This window comes from Fistularia commersonii, chromosome 31 (genome assembly GCF_037954325.1).
Source record: "Fistularia commersonii isolate RoL2024-O1a breed Wild chromosome 31, RoL_Fcom_v1.0, whole genome shotgun sequence".
NCBI lineage: Eukaryota > Metazoa > Chordata > Actinopteri > Syngnathiformes > Fistulariidae > Fistularia > Fistularia commersonii.
In genome coordinates, this window is record NC_141314.1 from 8143248 (window position 1) to 8159763 (window position 16516).

The following is a 16516-nucleotide window of genomic DNA, read 5'->3' on the forward strand; positions in this document are numbered from 1 at the left end:
TGATTAAAAAAAAAAAAAAAAGGATTTCTTATTTACAAATGAGATAAATAAAAAAATGGAATCGCCAATTACACTGGTGGAGAAGACTGCAGCTCGCAGGGAGTTCCCTTCAGGATCAAACTTAGGGGCACAATGTTCTTGTACTTTGACAAGTACACTAATGTTCAAACGCTGCTGAGTGCAGCCGGCCGTGTTCAAGTGAATCCTCAGGCATTTATTGTAGCCAAAAACCTTGTCAACGCACGCTCCTCCCGCACTATATTCCTCTTCAGATACAGCTTGTGCATGAAGAAAGTGATTTTTGTTTTGTTGAAATTTTTTACATTCGAAAAGAAAACAGTTCCTGCTGAGTGCGTTCTTGTTGTTGGTGAGCTTCCAGAAAGTCTTATTGTTTTACTTGACTCTCGCTCAGTTTGTAAAACACTGACAGAAATCTGATTAGCCTGCATATAAATATATATATGTATATTCACAAACATGTTTTTCCACCGTGTGAAATTGAAACGCAAAGCAGGGGTGACATTTGACGGGCAAGATCAAAAATATAGAGCTTCGAGCAATCATTCATGTTAATAATGTCTCTTTTGATTTACATTTCCTTCATAATCAATACTTATGGGATGGAAATAACCTTGTCAATCGGACCAAGCAGAATATGCCTACATCAGTAACAGTTTGCTGTCAATGCTTTGTCAAGTGTATTGAGGGTCAATGCGAGTCACACCAACCTTTAATTGGTTATTAGTGTTGGGTCAAACAATGCGATCGATCTGTAACTGCTTAAAGCGATGAGGTACGTATTTGTAGATGTGCATACACAAATTTTGCTGACTCCCGTCCTAACGCACCTGGTCTCTTCCCCCTTTGCTCTCTGCAGTTTGCTCCCAGTTCTCCCGCGGAGTGTACGCCATCTTTGGATTCTACGACAAGAAGTCCATGAACACCTTGACGTCATTCTGCGGCGCTCTGCACACCTCCTTTGTGACCCCCAGTTACCCGACGGACAACGAAGTGCAGTTTGTCATCCAGATGCGCCCCGCCCTGCGTGGTGCCGTTTTGAGCCTGTTGTCTCACTACAAATGGCAGAAGTTTGTCTACCTCTACGACACGGACAGAGGTGGGTGACAACAGGGCCCCGGAGACTTTCATGAATCGCAGGTTTCAATCGTAAAGACGATCTTTAAATGTAGCGCGGCGTGTCGGAATAGCATCCGCTGTGACGCACACAGTTGCGGGTTTACCCGTGAGCGCATCTGTTCACGCCGGACTACTTCTTACAGTAGGATATGATGTAAACTTGGAATAAATTTGCTTGCGATTCATCAGGCTTGAAGAAATTGTGTGTCTTATGAGCCTGAATCGTCGGGTTCTCTGAGCACTCAGCTGGTTTCTGTTAGTTAATCTGCTCATATTGTTGATACAGGGTCATCTTTCATCAGAAATGAGGTATGCTACATCCGCCGCTGATTTTTTTTTTCTCTCCAGGAATCAAAGTCTCTGCCCGTTTGCGGAGGCCGACTGTTGTTTTTCATCGATGAGGATATTTATGTCGTTCCCACAACGCAACAGACGCGCATCTCGTGAAAACATTCGCGTCCTATCCGAGTGCCTGTCACCGCGCTGAAGTGCTCGTGTTTAAGGCTCCTAATATCAAATGACAAAACAAGCTCATTATCTCGCAACAGAAAAATGATGTACTCCTACAGAATTTCCAGTTTGCTCAAACAGCACCTGGGCAGGAGGCAAGAATATCTAGGATATGATGGGCAAAGTCACCTTGTGTCCTCCTTTTTCAAAAGGAACAATATTTGGGAGCCAAAAAGAATGGCTGCATACTCCTCCTCTGCTACAGCAGCATGAATTTGCTATGTTTATTTGCTCATTATGGGAAGGTCCTGACCCGTAGATAAGCTTCAAGCAACCTGTCTTCGTTCAGCATGCTCTTAGCTCCCAGTGTGAATCTTTTTTTTTTTTTTTCTGGTGCATCCTCACACCCTCACTGCTCTGTCTTGCTTTGAGGCAGCCTATGAAGTGTGCTTTAACATAAAGTCCGCTGTCTTTGGGTCTCCAAGTCTGTAGGGTCCAGAGCTGAAGGCCTTAATCCACCACACAGCCTGCAGATAATATGTGGTTAATTAGGGTCACTCTGACTAGAACACTCTTTGGATCTTCCCTGTGGATGCTAGTAACCCGCACGTCCTTCAGCCATCCAATCAAACCCGGCTACCTCTGCTTTTGACTTTGTTTTGTCTGTGTGTGTGTGTGTGTGTGTGTGTCAAGTGAATCTGTTTTGGGCAGAGTGCTATATGTGGTGGAGGCGGAGAACCTGAAATATATAACAAAAGGTCTCAGGGAGAGTGATGACAGACATTTAGCTTAAAGACACAAAGGTGGGTAAGAGGGCAACAGAGGGAAGTAAAGTGAGCAGGAGGAAACGAAAACACCAATTCGGTTCGGCAATCAAGGCAACAGCAGGCGTGTGTGATGTACAGCCATTTACCTGTGTACGGACAATTCCCTGTGTACAACATCCCTGTGTTGGAGCCCATGCCAAGCCACTTTTACCACTCTCCTTACTGCCAGTGGTGTAAGACGATCCCTTATTAGTGGGAGGACATTGGCCCCAGGAGAGGATTAAAACCGTTTATTGATGCACTCCATCCAGCACTTTGGGGGGCTTTGACACTTGGCTCATCAAGCAGACAGATGTGTCGCCGAGCTTCTACTTTCTCTTATCAGGTAGTGCAGCTCCCCTGGCAATATGGACACCGGCTAAACCAGGAGGGCTGACAAGAGAAACTAGTCTTTTAGGGTGTATGTTTTTGTCTCACTTTGGAGAAAAAAAAAAAACAAAAACTGTCAGACGGCTTCTTTCATCAAGATTCAGTGTTGATTTCATTTGAGTTTGTCGTTTTGATTCTTTGGTTCCTCTTTCAGTGCTGCTCTCAATGAGATGCAGGGGTCAGCTAATTGAGAGCTGATGAAAGACTATTGTCTTGCAGTCTGTTTTATTACTCCGCTTTCCTTTTCCACAAAAGTTTCTTGCCCACATTTGTAATAATCGGCATGTTCACAATCTTAGACCACTATGTGGTATTTTGCACGCTCAATCAAAAATTAAGTATCCGGGAAATGATTTGTCCCTTTGATTCTTTTAGTCTAGCCGTTCCACGGAGAAATTGGTAGTTATTATAACTAACCAATCCGCCAACCTGTTGTAAGTCGTCTATGTTGAGTTCAGCGGTATCCGATAACAACATGAGTTTTAGGTCTAACTGACTCCAAACAATCATGTTTTTTTAATAGGATACTGCTTCCACATATGCGGTGTGCTTTGTGGCTAATGGCAAGCTAGCCAAGTATGCTAGCCGAGCTAGCCCATCTTTATAGCCATCTTTATGGCAAGCTAGCCAAGTATGGGCAAGCTTGTCCTCTGCTGAACCACTGCGAGCCTCGGCTGCACGCGACAAGTAGAAGCACGCCTATTTTCTATTGTTGATATTTGATTATATATTGTATTCTGAAGCAAACCAACCTCACGCCAGCCTTTCGAGCTTTGAGTCACGACATTAGTTGAAGCACAACTAACGCTGTGAGAATAGGTTGTTGAAATTGGCCCTTTAATATAAAAATCTATATAATGTTGACATAGAAGTGGGGAAAAACAAGAATTGTGTAAAAACCTAGTCTCAGGTGACTGGAGATGACTCAACTAACCAGTTGCTTATAGTAGATAATATTTGTTTTTTTTTGTTTTTTTTTGCCCCGTTATTTTGTTGAGTAATTAAAAACACTGATTGTTCACAATCCTAGAAACAACTTAGCAATTATTCTCCCTATTTTCCCAGATGGAAAGTGAGACAGAAGACAGCGCAGAGGACAAGTAGAAGTACCACCATGAGCTCGTATTTGAGTCAATAGAAAAGATTAATTACCATCACACTATTCATTTAGCTCTGTTATTCACCCAACAAAAAAGCTTTTAGGCCCCTGTGCCGGGCTTTCAGTCAGAAAGTGACGGTCCATATGCTTCAGGCTTAGATGTTCCAGAGGGAAATTGAGGTAAATTTGTACCCTAAATACTAATATCAGACAGCCGTTTGAAAGAAGACGTTATGATAAATGAGCGACAGCGGAGCCAAATGGAGGCTTCGAAGGCACGGCTAAACCACCTTAATTTGAGGCTACTCTTCATTTGCCAGACTTAATACATCGGCAGGGTTTGTGTATTGCACGTATCGTGCGGTTTGAACTCGGTTAAAGATTTTACGAAAATATTTTTAATTCTTTCCCTGAAAAAAAACGCTGAAATCGGGAAAAAAAAAAATGCATTATCCCCCAACCGCTATTATTTTTTTAATTTTTTTTTCTGTACTTAAAAAGTTTGCATCAGGAGACGAATTTCAGGTTAAAGCTGTAGGGGGTGGATGGTGGATGGATTCTGCCCCTTTCTGTTCTGGTGGTCAGATATGGGCAGATAATTGCCAGGTCTGTGCTGGAGAGACAGATGATTACAGGCTTTATTGTCTCTCCCAGGCACAATCAACCCTGATTCAGCAATCTCACCTCTACTTGATTTATGAGTCACACTCTGTTTCTCCCTCTCTGCTGAAACCTTTATACTACTTCCATATACGCTTTGCCTTTTGCCTCGTCCTGTGTGTCACCGTGACTATCCAGTGTGTCAGATATAACTTCAGATTTGGTTCCTGCAATGGAAACTTACCAGATGCAATTAATAATGTTAACCTGCCCTGATGACAACAATAGTGAAGGGTGCAATTGGGCTTTTCAACCGGATAATCCAAGACTCCAAGAGCAAATAGTCTGTAAATATTGATAAAAGGTAGGTTTCATTTACTACTGAGTATTTAGTGACTGAGTCAGCTAATGCATTCCATACTCTGTTACCCTACCATCTAAAATGTATTGAATTCAAAGTATACTACCAAATCTGACATGCCGAGATAAGATTTCCAATCTATGATTGGACAAATTTTAGGGGAGGGATTTGGCTCATGTCAACAGGCTTTTAATTTGATGCCTTCGTCCCCGTCCTTGCAGCAGCTGGCTTAGGTTCAGTATTTCCAGTTGCAGTTTTGTCCGTCTCATTATTGTATCACAACATCTCGGGAGGGAGTTTGTTTGGATTCAGAGCAAATATAATGCACTCGGACTGAAGGATGAATTGATTGTAACTAGACTGAAAAGGTCAAGGTCCCTGTGTTTGCAAAAAAAAAAAAAAAAAAAAAGCTGTAAACTCAAGAATTCTCTCACTAATTAGGCCATTATTTCAAATAAAAGTGTAGAACGATAAAATGGTAATGACATTTCACATATCTGAGAGATCAGTTAATCTTCCATGTGACAGCACAATGTTCTGTACAAGACATGTCTGGCCACAATTTAGGGGCCAAATTTTAGGAACAGAAGGGGAAAATGTGGCCATACATCACATTTTGCCTGATATTAAATTAGCCAGAAAAAATTTGAGAGCTGACCTTGGAACAGACATGATCGGACTGATAATCCTCCCCATCAAATGAAAACACGTGTGAAGCATCCCGGCTACTTCGGCGGGTCCACTACACTAATAGAACTATAACATTTTCAGAGTTAATTTAGTCGACAGCTGTCTTCTTACTTACCCTGTCAATTTCTTCAACATTAAACTGCCCATGATGTTTAGTGAATACCAATCCAGAGAGAGCAATGCATCGTGGCGCCTGAAGCCACCACCTATTTAAATCCATTAAATTGTTGTGCATTAGCCCATCTCACAGTATCCATTGCTGCACCAAGATGCTGATGGCTAAATAAGAGCATTGCCGGGCAACCCTGCTGCCTCTTGATACCATTTTCCTCGTTCATCAATATTCCAAACGCGCAACACTTCATAATCAAAATGATCCAAAGCGGGGCTGTTCCACAGAAAGCACATGGCTATTTGCTTCTTGTATTATTTACCTGCTAAGATGTCGAGCTGTAACCGGAATAGTGTGAATTGTCGTGACGCTATTAGAGCGCCGGGAAGTCAAATGCCCTTTGAACGAAAATCTCCCACTTGGAATCTGGATTTCGGAAATCTCTCTAAGAGTTGTTTTTTTTTTGTTCCCAATGCATGTCTCTCATTCACCGTGTTGATCATTTTCAGCTGAGCCAACTGTGCGTTGATATCTGTAAATAAAGTGCGTGCATTTTGTGTAGCATTTGCATCCACAATGGAAATCTGTTTTACCTTAACTCTTATCAATATTTTAGTTTCCTTTGGATTTTTTTTTTTTTTTCAATTATTATTATTACTATCCCGCCAGGAAGCGGTGGATCCTAAAAGGTCAAACAAAATACCAATTTTAAGGCTGTGAAGAGAAGAAAAAAAACAAAAAACAAAGATATCAAGCGGTTTCTCAAAGTTGGAGCAATCATACAACCCAATTACTACGAACCAAAATCTCATCAAAATTTTTGGGGAGCTTTGCATGGCGTAGATACAAATTAAAGGACGACTTTGAGAGCGGGGATTCATTTTAATAGCTCCTCGTGTTAAAACAGAAGTTAGACTGACACAAATTAAATTCTTGCGCCCGATAAGCAGCACGAACATCAGATAACCTGTGCAGTCAGATAATCTGAGAGAGGCGGAAGGCCTGAGCCGCGGCCAGAGGTTTCTGCTGTGATTATGTCGGCTCAGTTTGCGCAGAGAGAGACCGGGATTCAGCTGAGAGACAACCTTCAAAGTTTTACCAAATATTCGTCGACCATAAGTGCTACGACCTTGCCGCCTGAACAATGGAGATAGAAAACAAGGGTCTGCTGAGTGGGATGATATAAATAATTTGCTTTTGTTGACAAAAAAAATCCTCAGTTTGAGTTTATTCCTATTGATGTAATTGTCATGGAGCGATGTTGCATTTAGTGAACAAAGACTTTTGTGAGAAGTGAAAGGAGATGCAATTTCATTTTATTTTTTTTTTATGGATTGTCAACCACTCCAGCCTCTTTGTGTGAAATGAGTAAAGTTGCTTTTCTCCCATTGTATAAATACAAGAAATAGTTGTCGGGAATTCATTATCGAGGGTGCAAGGGCCTATTCCGGCGGTTGCCAGTCTATTATATAGAGCAGCCGTCTCAGACTCGCGGCCCTCGGAACAATATTTTGTGCCCCCCTGCCTGAAATTAAATCTATGTGGCCCGTGCGTTTTTTCTCATATGCATCTGGCGGTTTTATACAGTGGCTTTAAAAAAATACCCAGTAAGGAAAAAATGAAAAAGTAACTTTGCAATGTATTTTTTTGCTTGAAAATTTGAAAACAAAATGATTTTTGGATGAAAAAAAGGTCTAGTGACATTGTTAAAAAGATCTTTTCTTTTCTTCTTTCTATAAAAACCACAAAAACAACAGCAAAAAAAAGGCAAAATTAAAAAGATTGATTCAATAACCAGAATATCCAACATTAGCTTTGTAAACATTATACCTCCTCTTCTACATGCTACCAATACATTTTCTAATAAATTCTAGTGGTAAATTTTCCCATGGAGGCAAGATTTTCTCTTTTAACTCAACAATATTTTTAGGGTGTAATTTTACGATTCTTTTATAATATTCATTTTTAATATCTATTCATCATGTATTTTTTTGAGGAACAGTTCATTACACATAAAGAATTTTAGAATTTACCTGTTTACCTCCTTTACACTAAAACAAAGGAAAAATTTGGAGTTAGTGTTACTTCTAGGTATTGATTTCACTGGTCCGGTCCCCTCGACATCAAATTAGGCCGTATGAGGCCTCCGGACCAAAATGAGTTTGACACCCCTGATATAGTGACATACAACTATTCACTCTTTCGTGTGCATCTGGGCAATTTAGGATCAATTTAACCACTTGCATGATTTCGGGCCGAGCGAGGAAACCCGTGGAGAACACGGTGCCCCCACATAAAAATGCCCCTTGTCGGAATCGAACCTTCTTGCTGCGAGTCGCAGAGCTTACAACATATCGTATTTGTTACATTTTCACCGGGGTTTTACTTTGGCTTTTCAACACCCTACCTTGTGAAAGTAAATGCAGTCTTCTCCTTGCAATCATGCTGAAAACAACTTCATCCCTTTTGGGTTGATGATTGACATCTACTGGTTCTTTCATTTCAAAACCCCCTCGTGTGTAGTTGACGTTTCAAGCTCGGCGAAGATTTTTAGTGTAACTTTTAAGGAAGTAAATCTGCGTTTCATCTGCGGATGAACTCATAAATCACTCCAAAATCGTACCGCTTTGTCAAGTCGCTTCTGAAGTTGGGGTTGAAATTTCTGCTGACACTTAAGGCTATGTTCTCTGCGCCTGTCTCAGAGCAGAGGTGTAGGTAAATGTTTCCTTTACACCGAATCATGACGCTCGATTCAACACCGACTGCCAACTTTTCAGCCCCGTTAGATTATGAAGTGAACATGATTTCTATTGAACCGAACGCAGATTGGACACGCCAACGATATCAATCGGAACACAAAGGCCATATCTGGCAGAGACATGACATCATTGTCAGTTATTTCTGTCAGCGCAGTTATTTTAATCTACAACACCTCGTCTTTGAGCAGGTGACAAACGGTCGAGTCTGATTTAAGATCGATATCGATTTCTCGGTTTTGACCGATATCGCGTTTTGTCTGAAGACCGGTTCGACTGCCTGTCAGGATCTCGTTGTGCTTTTCGGTGTGTTATTGCTTTATTTCAAGTAGGAATGAAATAACCAACTGGTGAAACTGCAAACTAACAAGTGCATTTTATCCCTTTCTTTGCATGACCATTTTAGGAAGTGAGCCTAGAAGTGCTGGATGTGACCTAGAATAGGAAAAGAAAAAGGAATCCCACCAGCTGCCGAGAGGGTATAATTTTAATGTGGTATGTTTTATAGCATACCTGACGATATCAAGTCTTTCAGATTCATACATCGGATGGCTAAGTAGGAGTCTTATGCAAATACCCCAAATTATACGATACTGCGTAAAGGGCTCAGACTTCTGCACATGTTTTTATCTCCAACATAACTTCCTAAATGGCTGGTTGTGCAATAAAAAAGCAGAAATGGGTTATCAAGTCGATAATGTTTTGACTACATCAATCACAGACCACTTGGCTTTGGATTACACCCTTATAATTCAGCATAGATGGGGTTGATAAGCTGTTAAACAGGCAGACAAGATAACTACAGCCTGGCTCAATTGGCAGCGCAATGTGCCAGCGGGGCCAAGAGGCTTCTGATTGGGAGGATTGGATGGCCGCATATAGTTAGCCTAATCTCTTCTATTCCTGCCAAGCTTGATAGAAGAATAGAAGATATGAAGGGGGTGTTGGGAGCAATCAGCCAGAGTCAGATACACTGTAACAAAAGTGAACCTTACTCCCTATTCTTCAGCAATCCCTCTAATTGGCTATCCAGAGACAGTTGCCTTTGTTCGTAAAAGAGTCGAGCAATAACTGCCTCCCGCCGCTCCCCTGGACGGCTTTCATGACAAACCAAATAGATCCTGACCCAAAATTCGATTGTTGGGCTTCCACGTTGCCTCTGACGCTGTAAACAATGCATGAAATTAAGTAGCACGGCGCACGACCAGATTAACTCGACGCGTAATTGTTGGTAAAGGCACGGAGGCACGTGAAATCGCTATTACGGTTAGCGGTCGAAATGATGATTTGACATGTTTTTCATACGCAGTCTCCATGCATTCTGTATTTTATCTTATAAAGAAAAAAAAGCCGTTAGATCACACCCTCGCTTTCCGTTCCCTCCATTTGTTACACGGGTAAATCATACGGCGCTGTGACACATTTCACACAAATAACGTCTACTCAAGTGCAGTATTGTCACTCAGAGCGGTTGATTTATACTCGTCTCACAATGTGAGATAATAAGTGTGACGGCCAGCTCCCATCTGCAAGTATGTTTATATCATAGGCTGCGGCTTGTTTCCTTGTCTTTGTGGTCTCATCACAGCTACTGTGATGGCTCATCAGCTACACCCGGTCGGGACTTTACACAAACACATACGATTCCTGTGCGTTAGTGGCCCTCTCCTTCACGCCGGCTTCATAACAGCTAAATTATGCATGCATCAGGAGAGGGAATCAGCTTGGACACGCTGACAAGAAAGGGCACATCAGAGAACTCTTAAAATGCACGAGAAAAATGAGATTAAAGAAATATGAATGAAGCCATGCATCACTGGCATTTCTCCGTCTTTCTATTTTGCACACATAAACCGGTATCACCGGCACCGTGACATCCCGATGCACACATTCAAACTGTGGTTGCGACCTCTGTAATTCAGTTATCCCTTGAAAAACTACAAGTCAAGCACCCTTGCCTTAAAAAAAAAAGTGATATGATGGCTATCGTTTGTCACTATAAGCACACAATAAACCTCCATGCTCTCTCTGTCCGTTTTAAACTGAAGCTGGAATAAAGCCATTTAACCACCTACTCGCTGCCTGCTTCAGCAGCCATGAAATTACTGCTGGGAGCTTCTTCTTCTTCTTCTTCTTCTTCTTTTCACCGTAAACAAATGCCCTCGCCTTTGCGTGGAGCAGCTGCTGCTTGATGTCAACGTTGCACCGTGTTGCAGGGGCCAGTGTGATGAAACGACCAATAAAATGAACACGCCACCCGACAAAAACACCGGCGTATAATTATTCCCCGGCAATTCACACGAAAGGTTGATCCTTTCCTAAATACGCGCTGATTAGCCAAAGCTTCCCACTTTTCAGCAACTTGATCAATCTCTTCAGACGCACACAAACATATCTACGGAAATGTGGCGCTGTGTAGCGGGAGAGAAGGAGAAAGAGAGAGAGAGACCGAGAAACAAAGACTGGCAGGGGGAGATCGAAAAGCTTTAGAAAGTCTGTGGGTGGATTTTCACAGTGGAAACGTGCAACAGCCCTCCCTCCTCCATGTATGCACTTCTAAAGATCCAGACAACATGCTGCTTCTGTTTGATTTGACATGTGCTGTCTTTTTGATTAGAACAGAACTTGGCACCGGGACTGTTTTGGTGATAGACCCACTGTAAACACCACATCAAAGCTTTGGCTACACACTTTTGGGCTATTTTGGCTTTCACTTCATGGCGAATGCTCCTTCACGACCATCAGGGTCAACGTCTAAAGCTTCTTTTTCCTCTTGGCGGGACTGAATGGAGAGGCTCTTAGCTGCTTTGATGTACTGCACAGCAGTTACAGTTTTTTTTGTTTTTTGGTTTTTCCCTCTTTAAATTGCAGAACATTATTTGGTTGGTCCCGTTTGTCCACGATTTTAATTGTCTGGTAAGATACCCGTATCCCCAAATAACATCTGGAATGCCATATTTATATAGCCGCTGGGGGGGCTTTTTCCATTTTCAGGCATTGATTTAGATGTCACATTTGTTGTTTTGTTTGCTGAATTAATAAGGTGCCCGTGTCATAAAATGTCATAAAAAAACTCAAGATTGATGCCACTGGAAAAATAACCCAAATAAATGATGATGAAAATCATGAAATCGTGATAGTTCTGCAACAACAATCGATAACATGCAACTATTTAAATCATTGCCATATATCAGAGTCTTCATGGGTGTAACAGCGCATTTTTTCAAAGTATTCAAATATTCCACTATATGGTGACGGGAATCTTATCATTATCAATAAATAGCACTGGACAATATTGGTTCTATCTGTGGGCTTCGACTGCATTAAACCAAAGAATTCTGATGGCTCTGATTCTGATGATCGATCTACCTGGTCCAAAAATAACCCAAAAACAAATGATGAAACTAAATATATTGACTGATCCATTGTTTCGTACAAGTATAGTTAAATTGTAGTCATCCTTTTGAAAGACATAGCAAAGTAAGACATCTTTTGTAATCTGGGTAACTCGCATTTACGGAACCCGCTTTGAACAAAACACATCGACGCAGTCGCTGCTTTGAATCTGTTATACGTGAACTTCAAAGAATCAGTAAAAGAAAATGCAAATGCGCCTCCCTCCGTCCTCTAAGGTTATGCAGAGTGGATTTCATCCAGATCAGCAGTAGTTATGCGCTAATGCTCAAGTCGGTTGCCATTTCCACCAAACAAGGGAAGAGGGTGCTCGCATCGGAAGACAAAGTCGGGCATTTTTTTGTCAAACATCCGTTCAAATATACCGTTACAGCTCTTTTGTGTTGTTTAGGAGATTTGCGGTGCCTTTACCGCGTCGCACCTTCCCAACTTCTTTAGGCGCTGAAGTGTGTCGCATTTGAGATGGAGCGCAATGCCATTTTCCGTACATTCGTTTTTTGTCGAACCTCCGAAGCATTAAATTTCACTTACATTTCAGTGATTCTGCTACTCGACGTCCACTTTCGAACACATAACCTCTTTCTTTGATACCTGAGGGTATCATTTAATTTTTAGTGTTTCCACTTAACGTTTTATCGCGTTGCCTGTATCTGTGCCATCCAGTCGTACCCGCTGCTGTGATTCAAAGCCATTATCTTGACCGGTTCATTTCGGTTGCGTCTGAGACACCGGCCAGCGGTCAGCGGGCCGTTTCACCCCGCCGGAGGCTGTCATTTACCGGCGGACGGGCCACTGAGAAGAAAGATTACCCGCATTTACAGTTTGCTCACAAAACACTATCTCGTTTATTGGGTGTGTCTCGGATTTATTCATCGACAAACAAGTAAACAGTGGGATGTTTTTGCCACAGATTTCAGTTGTTTGTTGATCTCTTCCTTGATCAGATATTGCGGGATCGCTGTTTGTCTCTCTCTAAATATATATTATATTTACCGAACCAGATTAGTAGACTTTAGTGTGGATTGATGTGGATTAGTGTAATCTCAGCGGTGATGCACTGTAATAGGAGCAAGTAGTACGGCGGGGCATCTAAAGCTGCCAGTCGGTTGGAGCTAATGCTGAGGTGTATGCTCGGGGAAATTTGTAATATGTTTTCTCTGATTGGCCGAGTTATCCTGGATCAGCCGCGAGATATATGGAATACAGAGAGGGAAAGAAAGGGAGGGAGACCGAGAGAACCGAGAGATGAGGCCTATGACACCGAACCCTAATGAGAAGCAGGCAACCAAAGGAGCCGGGCAATGAGATTAGATGCAACTCAATTCAATTACTGCTGAGCCGCCACGGGTGACGCTTCAAAACTCATCCGGTTAAGATCTGGTTCATAGACGGAAGAAGGGGGCTTCGGCTTTCACTCGGCCGCTCGGCGCTGCACCGCCGCAACATCTCACTCTGAACGGCTCTGATTTATAAGCACACGGGGCGTGATTAGGCTCCGCTGGGATTTCGCAACAGACCGCAGTGTTCTGATATGGATTTCAAGAAACGCAGAAATAATCGAGTTTCTTCGTTTAGGCCCTTCGACAAAAGGGTCGCATGTTGCTTTAAAACGTGTTCCACATCAAGTCATTAATTACCGATGGTGTGTTTAATTTCTTCTGGTGAAATGGTTTCCTTGGGAAACATATTTTTCAAAGTTTGTTGCTCTCAGGTTTTTAAAAAAACACTTTTAATAAGCAATAAACAAAGAATTTGTTTTCCTGAAGGAAGCATTTGGGATTATTTTGCTGCGATTAATAAAACAGCCTCACGTCATGCGGTGTAGCTCGTTTTTATGTAAAAGAGTCGCGTGAACGTCTGAGTTGTCGGTCAGTAGACGATTTGAGTCCCAGAAACAAGACTATCCGTTAATTTGTTCATTATCTATTGCGATAAAATAAAATTCTTTATCGTCTGTAATGCAATTACAAAAACAAAAATGTCACACATTCTGGATTCTGGACAAATCAACTGAAATATCCCAAGCCTTTAATTATTTTAATATTGCTGATTATGGCTTACATCTTAAGAAAAATCAAGAATCCTATCTCAAAATATTAGAATATCATGAAAAAGTAATTTTTGTTTTCTTAATTGCATTACAGAAGATGAAGAACTTTATTCCAGTATTCTAATTTTCTGAGACAGTCCTGTATATCACATATAGAGACATACAAGCATTCACCCTCTCATTCATAGGTCACATAAAGACACACACACAATCATTCACTAATTCATTCACATGTCATATAGATATACAAATAATCACTCTCTCCTTCAAGCGTGTTATGATTAGGACATACAACCATTCGCTCACCCTTCCATTATTCACAAATTTAGAGAGTGAATAGTCGGATGTCTCTATACCAGTGGTTCTAACCTGGGTTCCGCGGAGGTCAAGACACACACCCGACGCATAGAATCAGTGATGACGCGCCACGCTGGGCCGTCACTGGACGCAGGTGATCGTGCTACATAGCTTAGCTTATCTGTGAGGTCAACTTGTGACTTTCGTGATGGTTCGTCGTGTGATTTCTTTCTTATTAATTAATCCCTTCATGCTAATTATATCAAGCGATATGTACGATATGGATGTGTAACAGAACGTGATGGGAGTCGGTGTCCTAATTTTTTTTTTTTTTTTGAAAATCATGTTTTGCTGGTTTTGTTCTTTGAACATTTTGTGCATGGATAAAACATATACCTATGTCTTGAATTTGAAAAAAAAAAAAAAAAAAAAAATCACATTTTAATTTTCCGATAAAGAATGGTTCGGTGAATTCGCACATGGAGCTGATGGGGTTCAGTTTGCAGTGACAGCTGGAATTCCAGTTCCCCTTCCTGTGACCGTGAGTGCGGGATAAGAAGTATAAATGGTGAATGAATGAATAAAAGGTAAGAATTGGGAGTTGTATTTATTACGGACCACAAAAAGGATCAGTTGCCTCTAATTCCCTATTAGCATTGGCAACATGCTGATATCCTTGTTTTTGTTTTGGTTTTGGAATTATGCCATTAAATTTGATTAAAAGTAGAACTGCAGGAATATGCGCATTGTTTTTGCTACTTGATATTAAGGCTTCTGCTTTTGAGTCATCACTTTGCCGCAGGTCGACCTGCAGCAAAGGCGGAATTGTGATGAGAACCCACAGCCTCGTCCTCGGGCTGTCAGACTCGCGTCACGTCACACGCCGAGTTGCTCTGGGCTACAAGGGCTTGGCTCACAGATGACTAATAATTGTTCACCTCGCAAGACATATTTTATTTCTGTTTCTGTTTTGTGGCGGTCGTGGCTTAACATGTACTGTTTATACCATTTTATTTAATATATCATTCTGTAAATATTTTATTTAGTCATCATTGCTCTGAATCACATTTTCCTGTGTCGTCATATTCCTTTATTTGCAACATTCTCTCACAATGAGAAATGTAACTGTCGGAGTCGGACGCGATGTACAGTACTTTTTAACTCTGTGTTGCAATTTTTTTTTAAGTAAGTCAGCTATCCAGCTGTTTCAAAAACTTTTTTTCACGAAATTATTCATCACCTCTGTCCTCTTGGCTCTTAAACTCTCACTCCAGGTGGTTAGATGGAATTTCCTGCCTCGTTCACATTTCCTGATTGAACGGGTTCAATTTCCCGCTGTTTGTCCTTGATATTACTCGTGAGTCGTTTTTTTTTTTTTTTCTCTCCATATGTCCTCAGATCTGATGTTGGAGACCCCAACAGATCAGCGAGGTTAAATCTGACACAACAAATCAGACAAGTCGGACTAAAAAGCTACCGCAAACCAACATTTCAAGTACAATCCGCTGGCCTGATGCCCTGTTGGTTTGTGTAGATTCTCTTCATTATAAATGCGTTTCAGGTCCACTGAAATAGGGGTCTTCTTGCTCCCTAATGTTTTTAACCAATATTTATATAGAACCAACTGAAAGGTGTTTATACTGAAAATAATACGTTCAAACAAAGTCAACTATCTCAGTGTTTATTCGATGCATTTTTCCGACTTGAGGGGAAATATGATATAATGCGTAAACACTCGGGTCACGAGGGTTATGAACGATCCTTAAGTTATGTTTTCGCTTCAACCGAAATGAAGTCATCCAGTGGTTACCTCTCATGGCCTTTAAGAGGCAGATGTGTGGATAATATTACGGTGCTTTTATTAGGGGGAGGATACGAGTGTTTCCCAAGAGCGGATCAGCTGTGGTTCTCTTATTGGTTTCTTAAGAGTGCACGCTTTTAATACGCAGAATAGAAGAAGATTGGATAATCACAGTATGTCCTTTTCTTACACCTCTGAGCCACAGTTATATCCGAACCAAAACAAGAAGAAAAAAAAAGATAAAAATAAGAATTTAAAGTCAATGACATGAAGTAAATAATTCTTATCTATCTATAAAAGGAGCATTTCACACTTGCAGTGCTGACGCGCCCGCGGCGCTTAATGTATTTCATAAAATTATAAAACTACCTCCGATGAGGATACACAATACAAATTAAACAATTTTCCATTAGACGCAAACTCCGTCTACAGTCTCCAGCTGTTGTAAATCCTGACTGATCAGGTACCCACCAAAGCTGATTAGTTATGATCTTTTCCTGCATCTCAAATTACAGATGGATTTGAATTAATTAATGGTAACATTTTCCTCAAA

The 16516-nt window shown here is 41.3% G+C and overlaps 1 protein-coding gene across 3 annotated transcripts in view; it reads left to right on the top strand.

Annotated features, from left to right (window-relative positions):
- The window catches only part of gria3b (glutamate receptor, ionotropic, AMPA 3b), an 84203-nt gene that overhangs the window by 24279 nt on the left and 43408 nt on the right, over window positions 1–16516 (top strand). For all 3 annotated transcript variants that reach the window (XR_015109252.1, XM_086178946.1, XM_086178945.1), the window contains exon 3: window positions 878–1117. Coding sequence is in view for 2 of the 3 variants with exons in the window: in XM_086178946.1 (XP_086035072.1) it covers window positions 878–1117 (240 nt within the window). In the remaining variant the exon portion in view is untranslated. The remainder of the gene's footprint in view (window positions 1–877; window positions 1118–16516) is intronic.